This window comes from Xiphophorus hellerii, chromosome 11, assembly GCF_003331165.1.
Source record: "Xiphophorus hellerii strain 12219 chromosome 11, Xiphophorus_hellerii-4.1, whole genome shotgun sequence".
Classification (NCBI taxonomy): domain Eukaryota; kingdom Metazoa; phylum Chordata; class Actinopteri; order Cyprinodontiformes; family Poeciliidae; genus Xiphophorus; species Xiphophorus hellerii.
In genome coordinates, this window is record NC_045682.1 from 11,297,573 (window position 1) to 11,322,091 (window position 24,519).

Consider the following 24,519-nt stretch of genomic DNA (forward strand, 5'->3'; position numbering starts at 1 on the left):
ATAGGCTATCACATATTATAAAGAAATGTGTAATAGCATTCATTACTTCTAATTTGGACTGTCAAATTTATATTATTGAACGAAAATGATATATTTATATATCTGAACAAAATTACTAAAATCAATAAATTTTTCGACTACGTTTTAATTTATGGAGATATTTATGGTAGTACTACTTATAAACCAGTTAAAACACAACAACAAAGAAAGGGATTCTTCTAATGGATTGTCATATTCCAATGCTGAATATTTTTCGAAGTCATAAATGAATAAAATCGACAACAACAAATTTGTTTCTTTTTTTTTTTTTTTACTGAAAATTGCACCTGGTGGTTTTGCTCAATAATTTTAACGTGTCGTCTGATATCAAGTAATTAAGACGGTCAAGTGTATTTCTATATTCCTTACTAATGCACACAAGACAAAGTCAACGGCATTTTAACTTGTCCATCAACGGTTTCCAACGGATTTCTCCCATTATTAAACCGGAAATGACATCACACGGTCTCGCCTCCACCTTTTTTTTTTTTTTTTGTCAATCAAAATCTCTGGACATCACAGTAGTGTTTTAAGGATGCCCATTTAAGCTTAAGATTGAAGCTATTCGACGGTCATTTGCGACGTTTTACGTGTAAATTATGGCCCAGCGGCAGGGCCGTTGCAGCCGGACTCCGACCACCGCCGGGGGCCAACGGTACTGGGACTGTGAGTGACTGCAGGCTGCGCCCGAGCTAACGTTACGCAGCTGTCTGTAACCGAAGCTCGTCGCCTCGTTTTCTTCCTGCCCCGTCTTTACCACATGATATTGACGCACATTGTTCTGGCCCAGAGCTGCTGAGTAACCCCCCCTAACAGAGCTGTCATGGACAAAGACGAAGCGGACCGGCTCATAGAGAAGGCCAAGCTGTGTTTACGGTCGGGCCGAAAGGATCGGGGACTGCAGCTCCTTTATGAGGCGCAGAAAATCTACCCCAGCACCAGGGCCAGAGGTAAAATTAGCTGACGCGCATTTTCTATAACTGCACTCTGACTTGCTGACCGGGGAGCTTATTCCGGGCCTGTGTGGTGCTGGGAAGCTAGTTTAAAGTTGTTGTGGATCCAGAAAAGCCATTTAGCTTTAATCCTTTAGATATGAGTGAGCTTCATGCTAAAATGTAGATCTGCTTGTTTGTTTGCGGCTCCTACGCCGCCCCTCACAGTAGCCTACTTGGAGACCATCAGGCAGAAATGTATTAAAGTCTATTTATTCATGCATTGTGCAGCAATGGCATCCAAACTGCATTATTGCCATACAGGATTCCTGTAGGCACGACAGTGAGTGCACAAATGATGCAGTTTGGGAAAAGTTTAGATGTCTCCACTCACATACTTTACGTTGAAATTGCATACATTTCTGATTTTACATCATGGACGTCAATGTCATCTTCTTAATGCAGATCCTTTAGATCAGGCATTCTTAAAAAATGGAATTTGCTTCTATCGGAAGTGTGGAAAAAGTCAAATCCGAGACAATATTGGATATTCAATCTCTTCTGGGACAAAAGTCTGTTAATGCTTAATTATGACAATAGTTGATATTACATTTACATAATGTAATCCTATAATTTGCAACAACTGATTTCCCAAAGGAGTTATGATTTTTCAAGCTGATTTGAGTCAAAGTTGAAGAATTAGCAGTTTGTTCTCCTTCTTTATTCACCCTACTTTGTGCAATATTGGATACAGCAAAACAGATCCTAAGCATAATGTTACCACCACCATGCTTAGTGGTTAGTAAAGTGTTATTAGATTTGAAAGACTAACTTTGTCTCCGTAAAGCGCACTTCTTGTCACTGTGCGTCATCTGACCATAAACTTTCTCTCCAGGAGGTCTTGGGCTTATTCATGTGATAATAAGATATACATTTTTGAGCAGCTCTTCTTTCTTGGTCTGAACCCACTCAACCATGTTAAGTGGGTTCAGATCAAGCTTGCCCCACTGTGAACAGTGATTCTGGTTCTAGCATGTTGCAGTTTATGAGTCTGTGTGGCCTTTGAGTTTTTCCTGAACATTATAAGCATTATCTTTAAATTTTAAGGAGACCACATTTGTCCGATTGTTGAAATTTGAGCACTGTTGGGTGCTTCAACACAACAGGAATCCTAATATTTAAAAACAATTATATAAACAAAAATGTACAGCTTAATTCTAGCCTGTATTTGCTAATATTCATATCTGTCTCTAAGACTTCTTGACTCAGTCATTGTTGAGTGCAAACACTTGTGTTACTGGTTACAGTGCTGATAGATGCCATACTGAGAAATGGAGGCAGTGCGTCCCAAGAAACGAACCACGTGCCTCCGCCCACAGGCTGGAGGGATGAGGACATCGGAAACCAAGAAACAAGGAATACGAATCATGATGAAAAGAAGACTTACACTGAGGAGCAACGCCAAGGTGTTTTCAGGTGAACAGTTCGTCTTCCTTGAGTCTGCCTTTCTGAAAAGGCAATGGTACAATTACCGATGTTAAGTGATGCACTCTGAACATTTTCAAGGTTCCTTCCCACAGTTCTTCATGCCTCTCTTCTAACATCCTTTATTCTGTTAATGCAGAATAAAGAATTGCAAGGACTTCTATGAAATCCTGGGTGTTGACAAAAGTGCCAGTGATGAAGATCTGAAGAAGGCGTACAGGAAGTTGGCCCTGAAGTTTCACCCAGACAAGAACTTCGCCCCAGGGGCCACAGATGCATTCAAAGGTACTCGTAAAACACAACACTAAATATTCTTTTGGGGGAAGTAGAAAGGCAATTTCATATTTGTTAATAATTATTTATCTTAAACTCATTGTTTTGAGGACCCAGTTGATGTAGGCTGGGTCTAAAGACCAGAAATGAGTGGCTATGAAAACGGACAGACTAGCCTTCAGATTTATTCTTCACATTTCCATAGCACATAGCAGTAACATGCTAAAGAAAAGTTGGCTGCATTTGGAGGAGCCGTTGAGTTTGAACAGCTTTCCTCAGCCTTCAAATGCTGCCTTGGAAGGATGCAGCCCATGAATGTTTTGGCACTTACTAACAGGGTTTTATTTTTCCAGTATTGCCATGTTTTTATCTTCTCGTCTTTCTCTATCGCTGTTGATAAAAAGCACAGCTTTCTTTTAACAGATTGTTTCTTCTTGCTGCTCTTTAAGGACAGATTTCACACTCTCTCCATTTACTTATTGGGTGACCTCTTAAGATAGTTGGCAATACTTGACTTTATTTCGGAGTATCGCAGTAAAAAGGGGTCTGAATACAAATGCATGCCACACTTTTCATATTTTATGTGGTGAAATAAATGCCCTTCTACTTCACAATGCAGTGGTTTGTCAAATATGTTTTCAATAAAACAGACTAAAGTGTTGGTAATGTGACACAATCTTAGAGGTACTAAAAAAAATTTCTCACCATAGCTTCTAAATCAACAAATCACTTTTACTCCTGGTTCTGAGTCTCTTCCTTTTAACACCATAAGTCTGAAATGTAGGTTAATCGTCCGCTGGTAAGATGCTGCGTTATGTTTTCACATGTATATCCACACTGATAAACGTCCTGTTGTAAGTGGGGAACGGACAGCACTTATCCTGCCGTTTCCTGTTATTGACCACACAAAGCGCTTTTACACTCCAAACCGCAGTCAACCATTCACAGGGTGATATGTATGGGTTCACTCAGGGTTCAACATGTTGCCCAAAGATAATGTGGAGGGAAGCTGAAATCAAACTGACAACCTACCTAAGGAGCGAAGACAAGATTTTCTCCATGTGAACACCCAGTTCTTCAACCAGTTATTTATAAGGGTTTTCAAACAAAACTCTACCTACCTTAGGAAGCCACAGGAAAGATATTGGGTGATATCTAGTAAAAGAAGACAGTTTTTAGAAAGTTTGAACAGATGCAGTACAGTCAAGAAGTGGGATGGCCAGAACAAACTAGACCAATGTTTCTCAAGCTTTTTCAGGTTGAGGACCACTTAACCCATTTAACTAACGCCTAACTTGACATTGCCCCTGCAGTAACACATCTTAACTCACTTATTGTTGTCTTCTCTGTTCATCTTAATGAGAAGTGTGGTGCTGTTTTGTAAATAAGACTAGCCATGAGTCGACAAACTAAATCTGTGTGTCGGTGGTATGATATCATAATAGTGTTCTAAAATGTTCTACAACTTACCTTGAAAAACTGAAAAATATTCTTGCAGACGTTAATTCCTCCGATCATATAAGTAGTCATGGCATTGTTCTCTTACGCCACCTATCCATTATTATTTTTAAACACAATCCTGTGATAAGCTAACTGTACATGTCACAGTTTGGGCTCACGTCCCACAAATACACTTTCGCTTACATGCAGTACCTTGCAAACCACTAGAGGGCGCACACGGACCACCAGTGATCTGGGGACCAGAGTTTGAGAATGACCTAACCCTTGGTATTATTTGAATTTCATGAAATGCTTTGTTTCTCCCAACAGCCATTGGTAATGCATATGCAGTGCTAAGCAACCCAGAGAAGAGGCAGCAGTACGATCAATACGGAGAACAGAGTCCGACCTCAAACGTACCCCATCGCTCTGGCAACAGCAGGCCCGGACACTACCGGAACTTTTACAGAGACTTTGAGGCCGACATTTCCCCCGAGGAGCTCTTCAACATTTTCTTTGGTGGAAGGTTTCCCACAGGTGTGTGTGTGCGTGTGTGTGTGAAGGAGTTATTTTAGCAGATTATTTTTCACATAAGTTTAAGAATAGTGTGTACTGTTTGACTCGGCAGGAAACGTTCACGTATACACCAACCAGGGCGCCTCCTACTCTCAGTTCTACCAGCCTCGTCGTCGGCGGGCTCAAGAAAGGCGGGAGGAGGTGGTGGAGGAAAACCAGAGTCAGGTCAGTGGCTCACTCAATGTAAAGACAATCCCTCGTTAACAGCTGCCGTGTCATGATGTCATCTCCGCCTGGAGAGGCAGCGGTGCTTTAATTAGCCATGGGTTCTGATGGACTGTGGATGTTTTTAACAAGGGTGCAGACGCCTCATTCACTGGATTAAAAGATTACATCAGAGCTGCATATGTAATGCACTTGAACGTGAAGAATCCAATCAGCCTACGTGATTTACAGTCTTTCTTTTATCTTCCCTCAGAACACCTTCACAGCTCTTCTGCAGCTTCTGCCTGTACTGGTGTTGATCCTCATATCAGTCTTTACTCAGATGATGGCAACTAATCCGCCCTACAGTCTTTTTTACAAGCCGTGAGTTTAGAAAATCGTATTCCAATCCACCTTAGATGCATGAAGTATATTTGAATTTGCTTATTTATTTTTTTGTGCCGTCAGGGCGATGGGACTGGTGGTGTCCAGAGAAACACAACACATGGGTGTACCGTACTATGTGGACAAAAGTTTTCAGAAAGAGTACCGCGGGGCAGCACTGGAGGAACTAGAGAAGAGCATCGAGAGCGATTATATCGAACATTTGCAGAGCAGCTGCTGGAAGGAGAAGCAGCAAAGTAAGTGAGAATCCTTATCAAACTTGATTAATAACCTGGTAAAAGTAATTGCTGTGATCCAAAATTATCTGTCAGTTGTTACTAACATTTTGGTTTGCCACCTTAAATGTAAATATGGTGACAGCATAGATTTTCAGGGTTCATTAAAAGAGGGTGCAAGGGAATCCCAAAATGAACATTCAGGCTTACTGTGGTGTACATGAAGACCTGAAACAAGTTAAATTGAATAATTGAATTATTCTATCTGTACATTTAGGCAGTTTCATCGCCTAGTGACTTCAGGCGCAGCTGTGTAAAAGCAAGCTGGTCACAGATTAAAAGTTTTGCCAGAGACATTTTTTCTTAAGTTATTTTACTTTTCCCTTTATGTAAAGCTAACACACAGTTAACTCAAGTTTGATTTTAAAAATGCATGCCAAAGACTTTTTGTTATTTTTGATTGAATCCTCTCTCTGTTGCTCTTTTTCAGAGTCAGACTTGGCAAACTTGGGGCAGCTTTACCGAGACGAGCGGTTAAAGCAGAAGGCAGAGTCCATGAGGCTGGACAACTGTGAGAAGCTGCAACGATTGGTGGGCCGCCTCAGAGTCAAATGAGGACAGTTTGAGAGGAGGAAACGTTTCTTTAGCGAAGTGTGTAATTTACCCATTCTGTCCACTTTGTTGCGACATGTCGTTGGGGACGGTGAAGGCAGTGGGAGATTGCACTTCTGAAAACAACGTGCCTTCTCTTCGTCGGTAGGTACATAAGGAGTTGCACTGTGGCGTTAGCAGCAGGGAGTGGAAACTCGCTCTGGCAGGGTGTATGATGTCTCACAGCCTTCAAACTTTCTTATAGAAATGGCATGACATATGCAGTCTCCCCTTGGGGCTACAAAGGCAGTTGTATGTTTGGGACAAACATGTTTTACCTGTTTAGGTTTTGTGTTTTCTTGTGTCTTTGTTGAAATTTTTGATGTATTTATTTGGTAGATAACAGGGTGAATGAATGTTAGTGAGGATTTTCCAGTAGGAAATTAGTACGGAGACCTAAATAATACTGCAGTGTCTGGACATATCAGCACATATATATTGTGAAATGATGAAGGACCTTTTAGGTGTTTAAAACCAGGACAGATCCAACAATTAGAGCTTCTGCAAGGAAACTTGGTCTTTCTTACCTCCATAAGCACTAATGGGACTGGTGGCTGTGTAAGGATTATTTGCAGCTCCTTTGGAGGTTGCAGTTCAACCAGTTGTGTTTATCTGAAATTTCAGATTGATTTATGCTCCAACATATTGTTTCCTGATCATTAGGAGCTCATATAATGGCAGTATGCACAAAGCTAATATTTGAAATTGCACACAGTGCTTTGCAGAAGTATTCATAGTTAAATTGCAATTTGTCACACTGCAACCACAAACTGGTATTTTAATCAGATTTAAGTGATAGACCAACACATAGTAGTGCATATTTGAGAAAAAAGCAGAAAAATGATGCATGGTAATGATTTTTTTGAATAATCGAACCAAAATTGATTGATTTTGATAGGTTTTTTTTTCATAATATTGTTGAAAAATGTGGTGGGTATATTCATTCTGCTCTCATGAGTCAATACTGTGCAGCATATGGTTTGATTTTTTTCTTTGTGAAATGGTTCAGTCAAAGTGGATTACGAGCATCTGTGAAAAATCAGTTTTCATGTTTTGTCACAGATTCTCTTCCAATTTAGATCTGCACTTTGACTGAGCCACTCAAAGTATGTTTAGTTCAATTTTATAATGGAAAATTAACTTCCACCTCAGTTTCGCGTCTTTGCAGCCTTTAATGGGTTTTCTTCCAGGACTGGCCTGTATTCAGCTCAATCCACCAGAGAAGACCATTCCTGCAACATGCCATCAGCATGTTTCACCATGGAACAGTTGTGTTTAGGGTGATATGCGGTGTTAGTCTTCTTCCATAAAGCCATTTGCCATGTTGTCGTGTTTGCTGTGTTGCCTACATGACCATTGGCAAACTTGAAATGGGACTTCTCATGGATTTTTGCACAGCTAGTTGTCCTATCAACAGATTTTCCTACCAGAGCTGCAAAGCTCCTCCAGAGTTCCCATGGAGCTCTTCTCTGTTTAGGTAGAGCATCTTGTCTTCGTATGTTTACAGACTCCGTGTTTTCAATTGATGGGCTGAACACTTCTGTTTTTGATATGGATATTGTTTTAAATCGTAACCCTGATTTAAACGTCTCCACCACTTTATTCCTAAGCCGTTAGGCGTGCTCCTTGGTCTTCATGATGCGTTTGGTCACTAATATTCTTTAGCAGATCTCTGAGGCCTTCACAGAACAACTGTAGATGCACTCAGATTACATTACGCACAGGGACACTCATTGAAGTTACACTAGATTCATTTGGGGGAATCAAAAAATCACTGAAAGCAAATGCATGCGTCTATCTGAAATAAACATTTCAGATGCTTATTTGTATTTCGTTCCACTTCACAATTATTTACTACTTTGTGTCGGTCTGTCAAATAGAAGAACATTAAGGTTTATGGTTGAAATTTGACAACTGCGGCATCAATACTTTTGCAAGCACTGTTTTATCATAAATATACAAAGATTTATTTTCTTTTCACAAAAGGCTTACCCATCAAAAAGTGTTTTCTAAATCCTGTCTCCCTATTTTGTACAGATCTTTTATAAAGGAGAAATTAATTAATATAAACAGATGGGCCTAAAACTCCTCTTTTTTTTAACTAGATGAAACCAATTTCATATTGTGGACATTTGGGGTGTTATAATCTTATTGAATAGTATGCTGACATTGTGCAAATCTCTTTTGTAATATTAATCCAAAATCATACTTCCCTATAGCTGAAAGTCTGACTTGTTGCCATGCACTGCGCTTACCAGACTGCCTTAGCTGTTGTACTTTTGAAATATTCAGGTTCATCTTAAGCACTTTTACGTTAAATCATCTGTTTTTTTGTTCCATACTGTGGCAACTGCATGAATCCCAGAAGTTGTTGGGTTTTTTTTCTATTGCATATTTATTATTTGACTATAAATGTAAATGAAGTAGAATATTCAGGTTCACACTGTTATCTTACAACACTTTAAATCCTTAACTGTGACAGAAAACACAAGCTAGGTTTCAAATGTATAACCACAAGTTATGTTGCTGAATTGACTGTAAGCTGTCGGCCAAAAATACATGAAAATTAAAGCTGTAACCAGTATTGAAACATTTCCTGTCTCTTTTAATTCCATTGTGATTTCAGGTTGACTTAGCCAATTGTGAAGTCAACAGGGAACCCTGTTTTAAGAAAATATGAATATGGATCAAATTAGATAAAGTTGAGCCAAATTCAGCCTGAGCTACATGTTTGACTTAATCTCAAGGACACAATGACTGAAGGAAACTTCCACAGCAAAATAACATTTGTCACTGAATATTCTTGATTTATTTAGATTAAAGGGAGCATTAAATATTAAATGGGCTGTTTGTTACGTTTGTTCTATAATACTGACATGTTGAGGACTTTAGCTTTTGTTTCTGCTCTTCTGCTCATATTAGAAACTATGATCTTTAGTTTGTGGTAAGTTATTTAAGAGCTTATAGACTTGGAGTTGAGCTCTTTAAGTAATAAAATAATGATCAATTGATCAGCATTATTTTTTCACTGCTTTGGGCATCTGTACAGTTTATAATACGGCTTGAGGTAAGTCTATCTATATGCCTGATGCTGTAATTTTAATTTGATCTCCTGGCAACGAAGGCTGCCAGCAATTTTGGGGTTTTTTAAAACTTCCTGTTGCGCAAGTGTTACAACTTTGTATGGAAATGTCTGAAAAATATTTGAATTTCCAGACCAGTTGCATACTCAATCAATGAATTGTTTAGCAGTTTATGAATCTTTTTATCCGCCCGTACGTCTAATTATAATTTATCTGTCATCTATTCATAAATCCTTCACTCGATCATCTATCCCTCCATAATTTGTCCTTCATTTGTCAATTTAACTATTTCTCTGTTCATCCAGCTAACCAGTTTATTGTCCATTTGCTTAGCATCTATCCATTACTGAGAATTCATATATCCATCCTTGTTCACCCATCCTTCCATCTTTGCCATCAACCATTCATGCATCCAGCCATTCATCTATTTGTTCATCCTTTCATCCATCCATCCATCTACAACTCGAACTGGACTCGTCTTTGCTGTAAGGACAATTTTATTGTGTTGTAACGCTTTCTGGTCCACAAAACAAAAATATTAATGTCATCTTCTCGGTACACTGAACATAAATCCAAGCAAATCTCATAAGAGTACGTAACTGTTTCACAGAAAATTTCACAAAGGCAAAAATCAATCCTACACAATCATAACAACCATATTCATATAAAAAAATAAAAAATTAAGAGGCTAAAAATGAAATGTTATACAAAATGCGTTTGAGATGCAAAAATGTGCCCTTCTGCTCTGCAACTTTATGGTGCAAATCTTTAACCAGAATCTTTGACCTTTGGTTCTATATATTACAAAAAAAAACACACACACACACACACAGTTGATGAATTAAAAACACTAAACTGGTTTAATTTCAACACAACTGCAGGCAAGGAGTAACTCATATCCTTATGTATGGACCACACCTATTAAAACATTGTGAAGAATTGAATTTGAAAGGTTTTAATGTTCCAGGCGGTTGAATGTAAGAAGCAGGTTTAGTCTAAGCGATCTGCAGTAACATCTATGAAAGGTTTGACCTGGTCACACAGAATACCCCACAGTGATCTGGGATTATACAGAATATAATCCATGTCTGAATGGTTGCTTTAGAGCGGAGCCTTCCCAAGCTACACTCTGTCCAATCATCCTGGACAGCAAGTCAAGGACAGTCGATTTACACTCATTCATGTTCTTTTTTTTGCTTCACAAACTCAACTGACAAGATTTTCCTTTACGGATTTCACTTCTTCATCTTGAGGTCGGCCTCTATGGCACTACGGCGCCCTCTGGTGCCACCGTCCTGTGATCAAAAATCCACACAGTAGCATGTCGGAAACCTCGAATCTGGATTTAAAGCGATAAAGGAAATGTTTCTGAAGGTAATTGATGTTTACTTACAAAAAGAGAAAGGAGAAAGGCCGGCGAGGACATGGAGACAGTGTCCTGTAACATGAAAACAATGCACAGGACTTACTTTAGACAAGCTTCCTAAAAAATGTACTGAACCATGTTTCTGTATAAACTGCTAAAGAAACATTTGGGTTGTTTTTTTGCTCCAGATATTTCTGAAACAACATGTCAACTAGTTTGACTCGGGAACTACATTCAACAAATAGTGCTCCACATGTGTATTGATGTTCTTTGTAATCAGTTCAAATGCATGCTGTAAAAAATACACAACTACCTCTCAAAATAAATAAATGCAAAGTCATTAGAAATATGCATCAGATAGATAATTCCTCCTGAAATATAATGTTTAGGAACTTCCTTTTTTTCCTTTTCTCTTTTCTTTGTACCTCTAAAAAACAACGTAGCAAAAATGTACATTTGTTCTATTTGTACAGAATACCAGGTCAAATGTCGCAGGATCTGCAGGTCTGTACTGTAAATGAACAAAACTAACAAACACACAGAGGAAGTTCTGGCGCCCTTAATATTGCTCCATAATATGAGAGGAAAAACAAATAATCTCATGCATCTGTCTTCAATGGCTGAACAGTGGAATGATGTGAATTATAGTAAAAAATCTCTTTATAATGAATGCAGACATTATAAAGTGCATGGTGTTGTATTGTAATAGCAGTGAGATAAAAAGTAGTTCCATTAAAAGTTGATGGAGCATTTAATGGTCCATTTTTGGCAACATGGAGCACCTGGGACTGTGTGAAAAATACTGATGCAATCAGATTAAGTAATCTGGTTGCTAATCACCAACACATTCAGGAACCTAATCAGCTATAAAGCTCTGATAAAGTTAATAAATATTCAAAGTTTCAAACTTTGAATATGATTGGGAGTTTGAAGTAAGTTTAAATTTGTGTAAGAAATTTAAAACCCTTTTTAGTTTAAATCTTTGGTGAAGACTGAAGGTTTTGTATCTTCTGTCTTTAGATCCGCGTTATGTCTCTCTCTGGTCTCATTTTCTCCACTTCCTGCCTTTTGTCTTAGTTCTAGTGAAGCACCTTGTCAGTGGAGTCCTGTCTGCGCGTGCTGTCGCGGCCCCTCAGGCTCTTGGCGCTGATGCCGGATTCAGACGTCTCCATGATGAGCTGTGTGGCCAGGAACTGTTGGATCTGCTCCAGGACGTCACGCTGCATCTCCAGAGCCATGTGGTACACGTCGTGGTCCAGCCCGTTGTACATGACCGCGTTCTGAAACATCAGCATGATGTCCCTCTGAAACTCCGCGGTGGTCCGTATTAAGCCGGTCTCGATGTTCTTTTTGATGGTGGCCAGGTCCATGGGTCTGCAAAAGAAACCACCAGAGAGACGAGTTGTTCAGTTTCAATGATGGGATTTCTTTAATTTATTCGCATTTGCAGGTGGATTTAGTGCTGACCTGTGAACAATACTGTGGTATCCTGGAGCAATTTCATCTGTTACTGGCTGGAGAAAGACATTTGCATACCTGCAACAAAACAAATGCAGCTGTTCTACGAAGGCTTCAGAGGTGTCAGAGAACATCAGTGAATAAACAACTTAATGAAGACCAAGAAACACAGCAGGAATGTCAGGGATGAAGTTGGAGAGAATCAGGGTTGGGTTGAAAAGCTGTGAACATCGCACAGATCAATTCTCAACCTACCAAGACATTTTAGTCCACCCACACAAGAAATAAAGTAGTTTTCAAAGGTTTTCCTTTATGTTAAAGTGGCGAGACGTAAACCAGAGTTACCAGAGAACCGTGAGTTCCAATTTGAGTTTGTTACAAGCTGTGGTAAATGTAGTGGAAGGTACACCAGTCAGATAAGGCTAACATGTAAATTTCTAGCCAACATGCAAAACCCTGTGTGTGTAAAACTAAAACTGTACCTCACCTTGAAAACACTGATAACACTATCCAGGACTATCAAAGTCTAGATAAACATAATGGATGCATCATCATGTTGTGGATATTGTATTCTTCACCAGGAATAATGAATACATGAATACGTGGTAGGAAAAGTGCAGATGCTAGAGGTTACAAAACATTTAAGACTGGGGCCTTTTAGCAAGACAATGACCCAAAACATGCAGCCAGGACTAAAGTTCTTTACGGATGATCTCCATCCAACCGGACGGAGATTCAGCAACCCTAATAGATTTGAAATGTGTGACTACAGTGAAACACAGTTCTAAAAAGAAATGATTAGGGGCTCTAAGTAATATAAATGTTAGCCCAGATTATTCATACCTCTGCCAAGTTGGGGGTTTAACCTTAGAATTTGTCCAACATTTGTCGTCTGACCAAAAGTAATATTGTGTAATGTTTTGGAATGGCCCAGCCAGAATCCTGACTCAAATTAAGATTTGATGATTGAGAAGGGTATAAATAATTTTTTAGAAGCTATTTTCTGTTAATATGTAAATGAAAACAGAATCTGCTGTTTGAAAATCAATACTCTTTTACATCATTTTATTATCTTTTAAGAGACACACATATCATTTCCTATTGGACACAAACCTCTTTGCTGAATGAACATCTTAAATGTAAATCTGCTGGGGGTATGAATAATTTTGGCCTTAACTGGGTGTCGGTCTACTATGTTAAAGTCCGATGGAAAATTATATTTGCAACGAAATACAATAACTTTATTCTGATGTGAATGCTTGTGCAAGGCACTATAAGTGTCGTTTCCTGACCTGTGATTGGCTGCTGCTCGCCACACCAGCATAATGGCTTTCTTCCAAATCTTGTGAGCCTGCAGAGCTTCCAGGTCCTCGCTGCACACCGAGCTGCACAGTGCAGGTAGAAAAGAAGAAGAAATACCGATGTCAGCAGGAGGTGGAAACTGCAACACCTCTCCGCCGTCACACGCTGATGACAGTCATTCCTTTGCGTGTCCCTCGACGTGTTCCACTCACAACTGTGACGATGCGGGGCTGCTGGGGATAGAGTCCGCTGTGGTGTGGAGCTGGAGGGACGAAGATGCCGTGTGGAGGCTGTACCCATCCTCACTCTCGCTGGCCGCAGGTTCCAGCTCCATTTCGCCGTCGGGTTCTGATGAGAACTCCTCCCCCCCGTCGCCCTCTTCTTCCTCGCACAGCTCCAGTCCCGTGACCTCGCTGTCCGCTTTTGACCCCGAAACGTTCTCTCCTTCCTCTGCGCCGAGTCCGTCCTCTACCTTGGTCTCCTAGGACAAAACCGAAGACGCATACGGAGATAAAACTGCGTTTGAATAGAAGACTGTCAGGCATCGTGTTTGCTTTACCTGGGAGTCCCAGTCTGCTTCTTGTTTGTCTTCTAATACTGAGTCTGCTAAAACTGCAAAGATTAATAACAGGAAGGTTTGTTTATAAAAAATTTTAAAAAACAATTGAGGTTTTAATATGGGGCTGTGAAAGTGTTTTATCCTCACAGATTTCTTCTGTTTTTGCTTTGTTGTTCAACTAAAATGTAACAAAAGGCCTTATTCCCTTAATAAATGAAACAATTGGCCTTTTGTATTTACTCAGATTATTTTTATCCAACATTAAAATTTATTTGATGATCTGAAACATTTAACTGTGACCAAAAAAGCAAAAATTAGAAGAAATCTGAAAGGTGGAAAATACTTTTTCACACCACTGTATTTATGTCTGTGTCTACATACCTCCAAAGTTTTTTTCCAGTTTTTGTGGTGGTTGCGTTTCACCTTCACAATCTGTGCTACCATCTATTGAAATGTGTTTACTTGAGCCTTCCTCTCCCTCTGCCTCTCTCGCTCCTCTGCACTGTGAAGGTGTGGCACTGTGCTCCAAAGTCTTTGAGCCGCACGAGGAAGAGGGAGGAAGGCTCTCCAGTTCCAGGGGAAACGCTGACAGATTTTTATCTTGGCTGCTGTACAGAGAAGAGAGCGACACTTCTGCGCTGCTCTCCAGGATCCGGTGAGTGGGGTGCGGTTCTTGGGGCTGTAAAGGCCCGGCGTCCCAGGCCGCAGTCAGAGCGTGGTCGTTCTCCTCGCAGAGGGATAGGGCGGCTTCCACGGCGGCAGCATCCAGCGCCTCCGCGGCCTCATCCGCCTGCAAAGCGGGGAAACTTCAGTCAAACCAGAAAAGTAGAGAAGTAAGCTATTTAGCTATATGTTGAGACATTCAGGCTGCGAGAGAGACCAAGACTTTCAGCGGAAAACAGGAAGGCTGATTGGAGAACAGCAAAACTCCTTTGTTCTATTGTTTTTTAGCTTTTAAACTGTTAAAATGCTGAATTAGGAAACAATGGCTTTAGTTAAAGCTGCAGTATGTAACTTTTGTGAACAATATTTCTTTACACGTTTGTTAAAACTGTCACCATGTAGTGACAGCAAAACGTTTTTCACCTTGTGGAAAAACTCTATTACCATTTGTAGAAATGCACTGCTACTGGTCAGAAACAACCAATCAGAGCCAGGAGGAGGGTCTTAGTGCTGTCAATCTGTGGTGTATTTCTGCAGATGGCAAAAAGACCACAGGAAGGAGGCAGAGGAGCTTGATTCTTTTCACAGATTATCTGTCTCATTTTATAATGTCATGACATAGTGACAGTTTAAACAAATACGTAAAAAACATATTGTTTATAAAAATTACGTACTGCAGCTGTAAGGTGGGAACGGAACTTTCCACAGAAATAAAAATAAAATACTGTTTGAAAAAATGTTCTGCACACAAACATAAAACAGATGTACGAGCATTAATTTGATCATTTAGCTTCATTTCCTCCATTCAAATTCACATTTTGTAATATTGGACGTATATTTTGAGAGATCTAGAGTGGCCTGAGAATAGGTGTATTTTTAAAATTATTTTTAATGTTTATATATTTCATTTTATTTTGTCATATAGATTTTAATTGCGTAATGAAATCTGGTAAAAAAAAAAAAACGTAATTTCCTTTAAGGTGGATCCACCAGTACATCGTCCAGTTTGAATAAACTAACCTAACAAACAAGGGGAAACATGAATCAGGAAAAAAATATCAGTAGATCATAAAATCATCCACAAAATTCTGATTGGTGCATCTGTAATGAAAACACTCATATTATAAATGTCATTCTATCTACACCTGAGCTGTGGTTTTAATAATTTCTCCAACCTTGTCTTCAATGATGGCGATAATGTCCCCCACTGTCTTCAGGTCCAGCTCGTCTCCCATGTAGGACGCGGTCACGTCTTCCTCGCTGAGCTCTGCCACTTTACTCTGTGCAGAGTCAGCTTGGCAGTTTGGATGTGCAGATGGCGCCATCACATCGACCACTGCAGATAAAGCAAGCCATAATTTAACTCAATTTAAGCAAAACCATAATTTACTACCAACAGAAGTTAGTAGTTAAAAGCACAGGGCCTACCTGTACTCTCTGACACGGCCGGGTCGACGGAAGCAGAATGAGGTGCGGGGACTGGACCGCAGGAGGCGGAGTCTGCACCGACCATGAAACCTAACGGAGAGGAAAACTGGGTCGGACCCGCCTCCAGAAGACGGGACAGCATCGGCGCACCTGCCGAGCAAGTTTATAAACACACAAATGGACTGAAGCAAACGGTGAGAAGGAAATATCACATACGTGTCATCAGTCGTGTAGAGCGCTTACCTGTTGCTTGAGAAAGAGGCTGACATGGTGAATGCAGCTGTGAGTCGTGTGATCCTGATACGTTACTAGGCGACCCGTCACTCTCTCCAATCTAGGAAGAATAACAGCAAAAAGGAAAGAAATCACTTGGTATATATTATTAATAAGTTCCACAATCCTTCAAAACTGACTGCTGCATGTGAAGGAAAGTAATCCCTGATCACGATGCTGCCACCACCTTGTTTCACTGTTCTTTTAGATTAAACTGTAGCAATAGCTAAAGGATGTAACTGATTCTCATGTCATTTGATGAAAGCTCTTCTAGGACACCAACTTTATTTCAGGTTAATCAGGTTCACTAAAACTGATTACATTTTTCCCTGACCCAGTTTAGGAACAAAGGATACAAATCACATTTACTATGATAACACTTTCTAAATGAATTATTAAACTCTTATTTTTTACATAATAAACTTTCATGTTAAGAGAAGAGTGTAGACCTTTTACATTCAGAGTGCGTTCCCTTATGCTTTAGGAAGTGATTATTATGCTTCAGAGCATCAGATATTACAGCAAAAACAGAGACCTAAAAAGCTGTATGGTGAGGAAACTAAGCAGGAAAACATTTAAGTTTCCTGATGGATTTTTTGTAAAATCCACTCATTTGTTTGTACTGATTTTACATCCTTTTGTGGGTTTTATTTGAAGCAGGAGTTGGGAAAGCAAATACTGGCAGTAAAAACAATGAGGTGGGATTTATTGTGTTTCATAAATAGAAGTTCCTGCTATTTATAAGCCTATGCTCATCCCTGATTGGAATAAATTGGGTCCCATCTGTTTGAGCATTTATTTATTTTTTGATAGATTGCAAATTAGCCAATTACAAAATGGAGTTTGTACTCAAGAGTTATAAAATAACTGAACTTGCAGTTTATTCAGTACATTTGCACTGTCTGGTGGTCATTAGCAGTAAAAGGCAATAGTTTGGCCAGCTGATGTTTTTAATTTTGTTTTTGCTCTCTTCTTCACCACTGAGGAATATTAGCTCTCTGGTTTTGCGTTTTTATCATCACTTGGTTGTAAGAAAAACCTCCAGACTTTGTAATTTTGCTAATCAACAAAATAAATATACAAGCTGATTCGTCTGTGTAGGTGCACTGATAAAAAACAGATTTTTAAATAATCTTTATCATCACTCTCCTAGTAATAAATATCAAACAATATCAGGGTAAACCCCACCCTCTTACATGCAGCAGTTCAAAATATTGATGTAAACTTTGGAAGACCTTTTTCTTCAACTTGTTCAGTTTTAGTGGAAGTCCAGCTGCTTACCAGTCTGGAATTTGATGCCAAAATGCTGCCTTTCTTTAGTAACTCTGAGAGGAGCGGAGACGGTGGTGGGGTGGCTTTCTGGCTCAGGAGCTTTTTTTGAGTGGGGTCATCCAGAATTGCCCCATGGTTGATGTCATCGTTAGCGGGTCCAGGGGTTTGGGAAAATGTTACTGATGCTGCTGTTCCTGAAGACTAGAAGCGCAGAGAATAAGTCAAAAAGAAATCTGCTCACTTATGCACTGGTTTTTCAGTGTGTCATTTTCTTTTTTCCTACACTGATCATACACATATTGAAAGAATAACACAATTTTTATGCATTGAAACTTCAAAGACTTACATTTTTTGATGGTGGACCATCCAGCGTCACGCTCTCCAGTTGGTCACCTGGTGGGACGTCCTGCCTTGGGGAGCTACTAGCTGAGGGCGAATGCATGGTGACGCTGGGTATCCGTTTAGACAGGCTCTTTGCTGCCTGTCTGGCTGAAAGAGGAAGCAGCAGTTTTCTAATCATACATGCTTTTTTTCTGCCTCAAATAGGGAAACATAACAATGATGCTCTGGCTTTTAGCTGTGCGAACAGATCAATAGTTGGTGGTAAATAGATGCATCTCAATAAATTAGTAGAAAACTCTAATTCCAGTCATTTAATGCTCGTGTACTTTATAGATTCATTACACATAGACTGGTATATTTTACGCATCTATTTCTGTTAAATTTAATGATTAATTTTAAAAAAAATCTATTTCTCAAAAAGGTCACTATTAACTAAGGGCAATTAAGAAAATGGATTTTTATTATATAAATGTCAAGCTGCTGGAAAGTCTGTGCTCTGAAAAGCAGTCAGCATTGTTGGATCTCTGAGGCGTTTAGGTCAGTGGTTTCCTGGCTAATCCAGCACAGTGATCATTAAAGCTGGTATTTGGTACTTTTGGCAATGTGGACAGGTGTTTGTAAAATTGTCTAGCGGTCCTGGGACACACAAAATAAATTGTACTGACTTGTGAATGGCATTCATTTTGTCTTCAATAAGTTCTAAGATGAAAAGTTCCAAACGAATTAATATAATATTGAGTGAAAATAACAGCAATAAGAAGCATTTACCCTGATAAGCAGCATCTGTGTTTTTTCTTTTTAACTCCGCTTCCTCCTCCTCCTGCTTTCTCTTCCTGGCAGACACAAAATATGAATATTTTTACACGTCGCATTTTATAAAGACGTTTATACAGATTTAGTTCGTCTTACAGCTGAATGTCTTCCCATAACTCCTCCAGCCTGGAATCCAGATGTCCAGCCTGAATCAGCTCAGCCTCTCTCTTCAGCTTCCTGTTAAACCAGCAGCACATTAACTCACTAAACCTTGACCTGCTGCTGATTTTTATGGAGTTTAAAAGATAACCTGTGAGTTTCCTGCGTTTCTTTGATCAGCTTCTTCAGTTCCTCGATCCTCTCGCCCGTCAGTCGGCGTACGATCACGTCCTCCACCGTCTCCACTACTTCACCCTTCTCACCACGCTTCCGCCTACGAGTGACACAAACATTGGTTTAAGGCGCTGTGATTTGCTAACATATATCAGAAATAAAGCTCTTGTTTGCTCACTTTGGGGCCTCTGTTGTTTCCAGGAGCTCAGAGTACTTGGAGGCACAGTGCTGTGAGGATGCAAAAAAGGAAGGGGATCGGTTTTGTGACTCAACAAAACATGATGAGTCACAGTTGCAGCATGAATTTATGCAACAAGAAAGGACTCAGGATACCTTCTGAGAGAACCAGTCTGGGGGTCGGCCCGGTTCTGCAAACGGCTTGATGGCTCGACTGACAGACACCCTGCTGACACGGAGAGATACATGAGTCCTTTTGGAAAATCTCTTTACATTTTAAAAGCAGAATTTATTGAGCAGCATGCATAAAAATCATTAACAAAAAAGCAGAAACACTGAATTCTGGCCAGGAGTATGGAGATGGCACTCCTCATTTGCATGAAGTTCATATAATTTGGGGGTTTCAATTATTAATTTGAACTGTTTTATTTTTCTAGGGTGAACTAATAATAAAGCTGAACTTTTATGATTCATAAAAACAACATTTTTGAGCACAAATTTGAGTTCTCTCTAATATACACAAAGAATGGTCAGAACTATTCTATTTTTTGTTTTATGAATTTGGTTGATTACTGTAAACCTGGGTGTCTGGGTTTTTAGAAAAGTGCTATACAAATAAAATACGTTAGTATTATTATTGTTATTAGATGATTATGGCGAGTCTGCTTGATTCTTTTAAATATGAAACAAAATATGATATCCAGCTGCTGTTCTCAGGCAAAACACATTTGGAGGTCATAACTTCTGTGTTATTCTGCAATAAAAAGAACTGTTGACCTGGGCGAACGCCCAGCAGGCAAATATTAAGCATTCCTTGTAAGCTAACAAAATGTGGAAAAGTTCAAGGGGTACAAAAACCCTGCGCCCCAAGATCCTTCGGACGGAAAATTTTTAAAAATTTTAAACATTTGAGTTATGCATTTTGGTAGACGGAGCTAAATGCTCCGGAAAAAAAACAAAACATATATTTGTATAATATATGTATGTTTCATAATTGGAACCTCCCCCAACAAAGAAGAGGTTCAAATGCATCTTTAATAGCCAATTATCAATATAAAAAAAATTATGTAGTTGAGTGGACTCAACATTTCGATCAGGCTGTAGCTATTACACATTTATAACAAGTTTGTTACACATTAAATGTGCACATCGTGCTCATTTCATAAAGAGCTTAATGGTTTTGCACTGACTGGATGGAAGAGAATGCATTACCAGTTCTGATCTCCGCTCTTCATGACAGATGTGGCCAAACACAGCTTCTCCCTCACTGACCATGGCTCCGTTGGTCCAATCACAAGCAGCTTGTGCTCTACACGAGGGGAGGATGTGGATGAGCCATGACACACACACACACACACACACCCACACACACACACGCACCGATAATGTTTAATAAATAAAACCTTTATGCTCTACTGCTCGTGTCGCTCAGAAAAGGCCTAGAATCGACTCTACTGTTCATGTTATGACCGTGGCTTGTTTTCCTGCAGTTTTATGAACGAAATTCCAGCAGTAGCTGTAAAATCAGACCCCCACGGAAAATCAAAATGTCGTTTGTGCACATTAATGAAAACTCAATAAACAGCAGCGTATTAGATGGAGCTGTCAACTCGTGATGACATGCATTAATCCTTGCGGCAAGCTCCCCCCGCAGGGCTGCCGTGAAGGGAAGTTAGTGCTGCTTATTCCAACAGTAACGTTGGCTGTGTGCGCCACAGTTACTCACTTCCAACCCCGTTTGCCATCTTCCTGTCATCCCGACCTTCCATACATCTTGTTGGAGGAAACCCCGGCGATAAAACACGGCTAACGGCGACCGAAAACGACACAGCCCTACAGACAAACTGTGGACGTTAACATCAGTCTGTGTTGCGTTCAGGCTGATTTTCCCCCTCTCTCTCTCTCTCTCTCTCCTAGCTAGCACGCTGAATCACCGTCCCATTCTTGCGGTTCTTCTGTGCTGTAACTTGGAGACTCCGACCAGCTAGCTCGAAAGCTGCGTTCAGCTGACTGAGTTAGGAGGAGCGGAAAGGGTTTAGTTTCGCCAGAACCTTTGCAGAAACTCAGCTACCGAGCTGCTTTCAGCCCCCCTCTGATTTTTTAGCTCACTACTCACAAGGTTATTTGTCATTCTAGCTAGCAGTGAACTGTCCCTTCACGCCCACCTCACTTTTGATGATGGTACAACCCCCAAAGGCTAAACGATTTATAGAAGTTAGCTTGATTTGGTTTCATGCAAATATGTGGTTTTTATCACATCTCCATCTACCGAAACGTTCAACTCAAAGATCTTAAAAGTGTTTTATTTTTATCCCAGTCTCCAGTGTCAAACAAAGGTGTTCATACCCCTTGAACGTTTCCACATTTTGTTAGGTTATCACCAGTGACCGGTTTAGATATTTGTCTTATGGGCAGTTGCCCAGGGCAGCATTGGAATGGGGTATGCACAGAAAGACCAGATGAAAATAGAAATTGTTCCAAATATAAATCTCATGTGACTTCCCCCAATTACTTTTCTTCCAAATACAAATGTGTAGGCTGTAGTTACAAAAAAAAAAAAAAACTCGCTGCACACCCCTCACGTTCCTCTGCTGACATTCTGCGTCACAGTATGGTATGGCAGCTCCACCGTGCCAGACAAGACAAGGCTTTAGAGAGAAGCAAAGGCAGCACAGAAGAACATTGGTTGTCACTGATGGACATTTACATTTTCAGGAACAAACATGTACCTTTGGAGGGGCGGGGGCTCAAAGTTAAAGAGGGACACGTTGAACAAGATCTTAAAACACCGTACAACAACATAGCAACAACCCATATTAATCAAGAATCTGATATCTAAACCGATCATACTGTATCATTGCAAAGTAAATTTACTCTGTTTCCCTCTATAGGTATAATGTTGCTGTTGAGGGGTTTCTGCTGCTGATGGTGGTGGAAGGGCTGTGTTGATGTGAGACTGTAGTTTTTAAACAGAGCATAGGAGAGAATGTCACTAGTTATGACATATGTTATGAAATAACCAAATGTGCTGCTATTTTACTAAATAAACCCTAATAATATATGACAGTTTAACCTCCAAAACAACTTGGCTGCAGACTGCTTTAAAGATCAGCAAAGGTCAGAGGGATTAACGCAACATAATTTTTCGATGTTAGCCCCTCAGAGATCTAGAATTGTAAGACAGAGATATCAAGGCAAAGAAAAGTCAGTAGCTGCTGTTAGGCCCCTCCAGACATTCAGGAGCCCCTTTAAGTGTTTGAATTGTAACACAGACCAATGTTATCATTCATTTACTAAGAATAACAATCTTTTAAATTTTGTTTAATGCATTCAGCAGAGATATAATAAACAAATAAATTGTACATGTAGAATTTAATTAGGAAGTTTACTTTGTAAAAGTGCAAAGAGTCATCTTGATAGTTTGACTGTTATGTTACCTTTGCTACGATATGGTGTTGTCTGTAATCTTTGAGTTTGAGATGGGCTTGGTCACAGATACACAATAAGTAATAGCCAATAATCAGTGACTGATTTAAAGCTCACCCAGCTAAAATGGGCCCCCTCTCACAAACTTCATTAAATCTATATTTAAACTTGATTAGTGATGCTGATACTGTATTCTTAGTAGGAAAGAAAGGAGGGTGGGAAAGGGGGGTGAATTAGATTCTGCCCAAGGCCCCATATTTTTTAAAATTTTATTTATTTTACTTTATTTTTACAAATTATACTTAATAATAAAGATAGGAAAGCAAAACCTACCCGTGTGATGCACCGTCACATGCGATTTAAGGACTGTTCCCATCCTGACTTTCATCTGTTTGACCTGTTGCCCTCAAGGAGGTGCTAAAGGTGCATCACAAAAAGTGCAACGCACTCAAGAACAGTTTTATGTCAAATGCCATAAAATATTCTGTGCAATATTATTAGTCATCATACTTACTTCATATGATCATAACATAAGATTATGTTGTTTATCAATTAAAATCTTAAATTTTAGAGCTAAATAAATGCAGTGACATAAGAAGGAAAAATTAGAGTAAACCTCAAGAGTCCATACCGTACAGTATTTTAAATGACAAAGACCATTTTTGGGGGACTATTGCGAGACTTTTACATGATTTAATGTTGTTTAAAAGACGTGTCTTTAAAACATGGAATATGTTCTGATTGCTGAGCAAAACATTTAATAGGCAGGTATGATTCATGTCCATGTCGTTTAGTACAAGGGAAACCAGCTGCAGCTAATACAAAGTCAGATCAACAACATTGACTTTTGTGGGGAAGGTCTGGTTACAAAAACCAAAATAGTAAAACAGACTGTTATTTATTCTTGTATTTTAAAATTGCAGTAGCAGTATCACAAATAGAAATGGGGGAGTGTTCTAACTGTGTACTTGTTAAAGAAAAAGAAAAAAAACGAGGTATAAATGTGTCATACACTTAGCAGCAGAGGCCACAAGCTAGAAAAGCTGGTTTTGGGTTTTATATGATGTGGAAAAATAAATCATCCAAGACAGTCAGGAAAAACTGGAAAAACTTGTATGGAGCATTTCAGTCAGAATTGCATAGGCTAAGCCTGGTTTAATCTGGGAGATTTCAAAAAAAGTTTGAAAAGTTCTGTAAAGGTTTATTTGGTCGTTTTTAAACAATTGAGACAAGCTGTTAAATATAATAAGTATCATTTGTAAAACCATTTATAAACTATATGGCAATGTCATATTTGAGATAAGAGTTACGCAGAGGAGAGAAAAACAATATATAAAAAATTATCAGCACTAGCAATAGCACAACCCAGTCTTTAATCTACAGTCAAGGTTCAGATCCATTTAATTCTATTTTTATATCAAACGTATTATAAATGTATTCATATAATTTATTTTTCTATGACGACGTTTTAGACAGATCTAATTCAGCTTAATTTACACCTGATGTCCTATTTTGGCGAACTTTATCGCCATCTAGTGGCAGGAAAAAACACAATACACAGCTTGAAAAACGGGATCAGCTGAATCAGTCAAAAATGTTTTCTGTCCAAAAATGAGCAAATAGAAAAAGAAAGACTGTTTAAACTACTTCGTCAGATATACTTAGCACATAAGGATGAACCCCTCACAACTGAAATGCTTTGAAATCTATCAGGAGTCGCTTCTTTGCCAAAGTGATCGACTATATTCTTGTGTTTCTTGTGATGTCATAGACTCAAAGTCATGCAAAGCCGAATTAGGAGTTGTTTTGTTTGGTGAGCTTTTTGTAAAAATTGCATGTTATTAAGTCCCGCAATGTAAATTCATACTCCAATCCATACTTTACAACAAAATACGACACTGTATAATATTAATATATATCACGT

General features: G+C 39.3%; 2 protein-coding genes across 5 annotated transcripts; one reads left to right on the plus strand and one right to left on the minus strand.

The window, feature by feature from the left end:
• The first annotated feature begins 508 nt into the window (after positions 1–508).
• On the plus strand, positions 509–8,753 carry dnajc18 (DnaJ (Hsp40) homolog, subfamily C, member 18). Of its 2 annotated transcripts, XM_032577062.1 has the most exons (9): positions 509–705; positions 830–989; positions 2,279–2,447; positions 2,596–2,741; positions 4,500–4,706; positions 4,798–4,910; positions 5,164–5,273; positions 5,358–5,530; positions 6,000–8,753. In XM_032577062.1, the coding sequence occupies exons 2-9, from the start codon at positions 863–865 to the stop codon at positions 6,122–6,124; spliced, it is 1,170 nt and encodes a 389-aa protein (XP_032432953.1). In that variant the 5' UTR covers positions 509–705; positions 830–862; the 3' UTR covers positions 6,125–8,753. The 2 variants fall into 2 exon arrangements, with proteins under 2 accessions (XP_032432953.1, XP_032432952.1); XM_032577061.1 differs by having other exon boundaries at positions 509–989.
• A 969-nt stretch (positions 8,754–9,722) lies between these two features.
• brd8a (bromodomain containing 8a) lies at positions 9,723–21,321 on the minus strand. 3 transcript variants are annotated; one of them, XM_032577058.1, is made up of 20 exons: positions 20,896–21,321; positions 20,382–20,478; positions 19,326–19,395; positions 19,171–19,220; positions 18,970–19,092; positions 18,816–18,896; positions 18,675–18,739; positions 17,911–18,053; positions 17,574–17,765; positions 16,263–16,353; positions 16,020–16,169; positions 15,767–15,927; positions 14,310–14,718; positions 13,929–13,981; positions 13,582–13,850; positions 13,360–13,452; positions 12,077–12,145; positions 11,701–11,983; positions 10,637–10,681; positions 9,723–10,538 (listed from the first exon to the last, which is right to left on the minus strand). In XM_032577058.1, the coding sequence occupies exons 1-20, from the start codon at positions 20,936–20,938 to the stop codon at positions 10,479–10,481; spliced, it is 2,547 nt and encodes an 848-aa protein (XP_032432949.1). In that variant the 5' UTR covers positions 20,939–21,321; the 3' UTR covers positions 9,723–10,478. The 3 variants fall into 3 exon arrangements, with proteins under 3 accessions (XP_032432949.1, XP_032432948.1, XP_032432951.1); XM_032577057.1 differs by having other exon boundaries at positions 19,326–19,398; XM_032577060.1 differs by lacking the exons at positions 19,171–19,220; positions 19,326–19,395; positions 20,382–20,478; positions 20,896–21,321 and having other exon boundaries at positions 18,675–18,735.
• Positions 21,322–24,519: the final 3,198 nt, after the last annotated feature.

Excerpts from the sequence above, each read along its gene's own strand:
- brd8a (XM_032577057.1), bottom strand. The coding sequence starts at position 20,938 with ATGGAAGGTCGGGATGACAGGAAGATGGCAAACGGGGTTGGAA. Across the intron at positions 19,399-20,381 it reads AAGAGCGGAGATCAGAACTG|CAGGGTGTCTGTCAGTCGAG; the intron begins GTAATGCATTCT and ends TCTCCGTGTCAG. Across the intron at positions 18,054-18,674 it reads CACAGATGCTGCTTATCAGG|CCAGACAGGCAGCAAAGAGC; the intron begins GTAAATGCTTCT and ends TTCCTCTTTCAG.
- dnajc18 (XM_032577061.1), top strand. The coding sequence starts at position 863 with ATGGACAAAGACGAAGCGGACCGGCTCATAGAGAAGGCCAAGCTGTGT. Across the intron at positions 4,911-5,163 it reads TGGAGGAAAACCAGAGTCAG|AACACCTTCACAGCTCTTCT; the intron begins GTCAGTGGCTCA and ends ATCTTCCCTCAG. Across the intron at positions 5,531-5,999 it reads CTGGAAGGAGAAGCAGCAAA|AGTCAGACTTGGCAAACTTG; the intron begins GTAAGTGAGAAT and ends GCTCTTTTTCAG.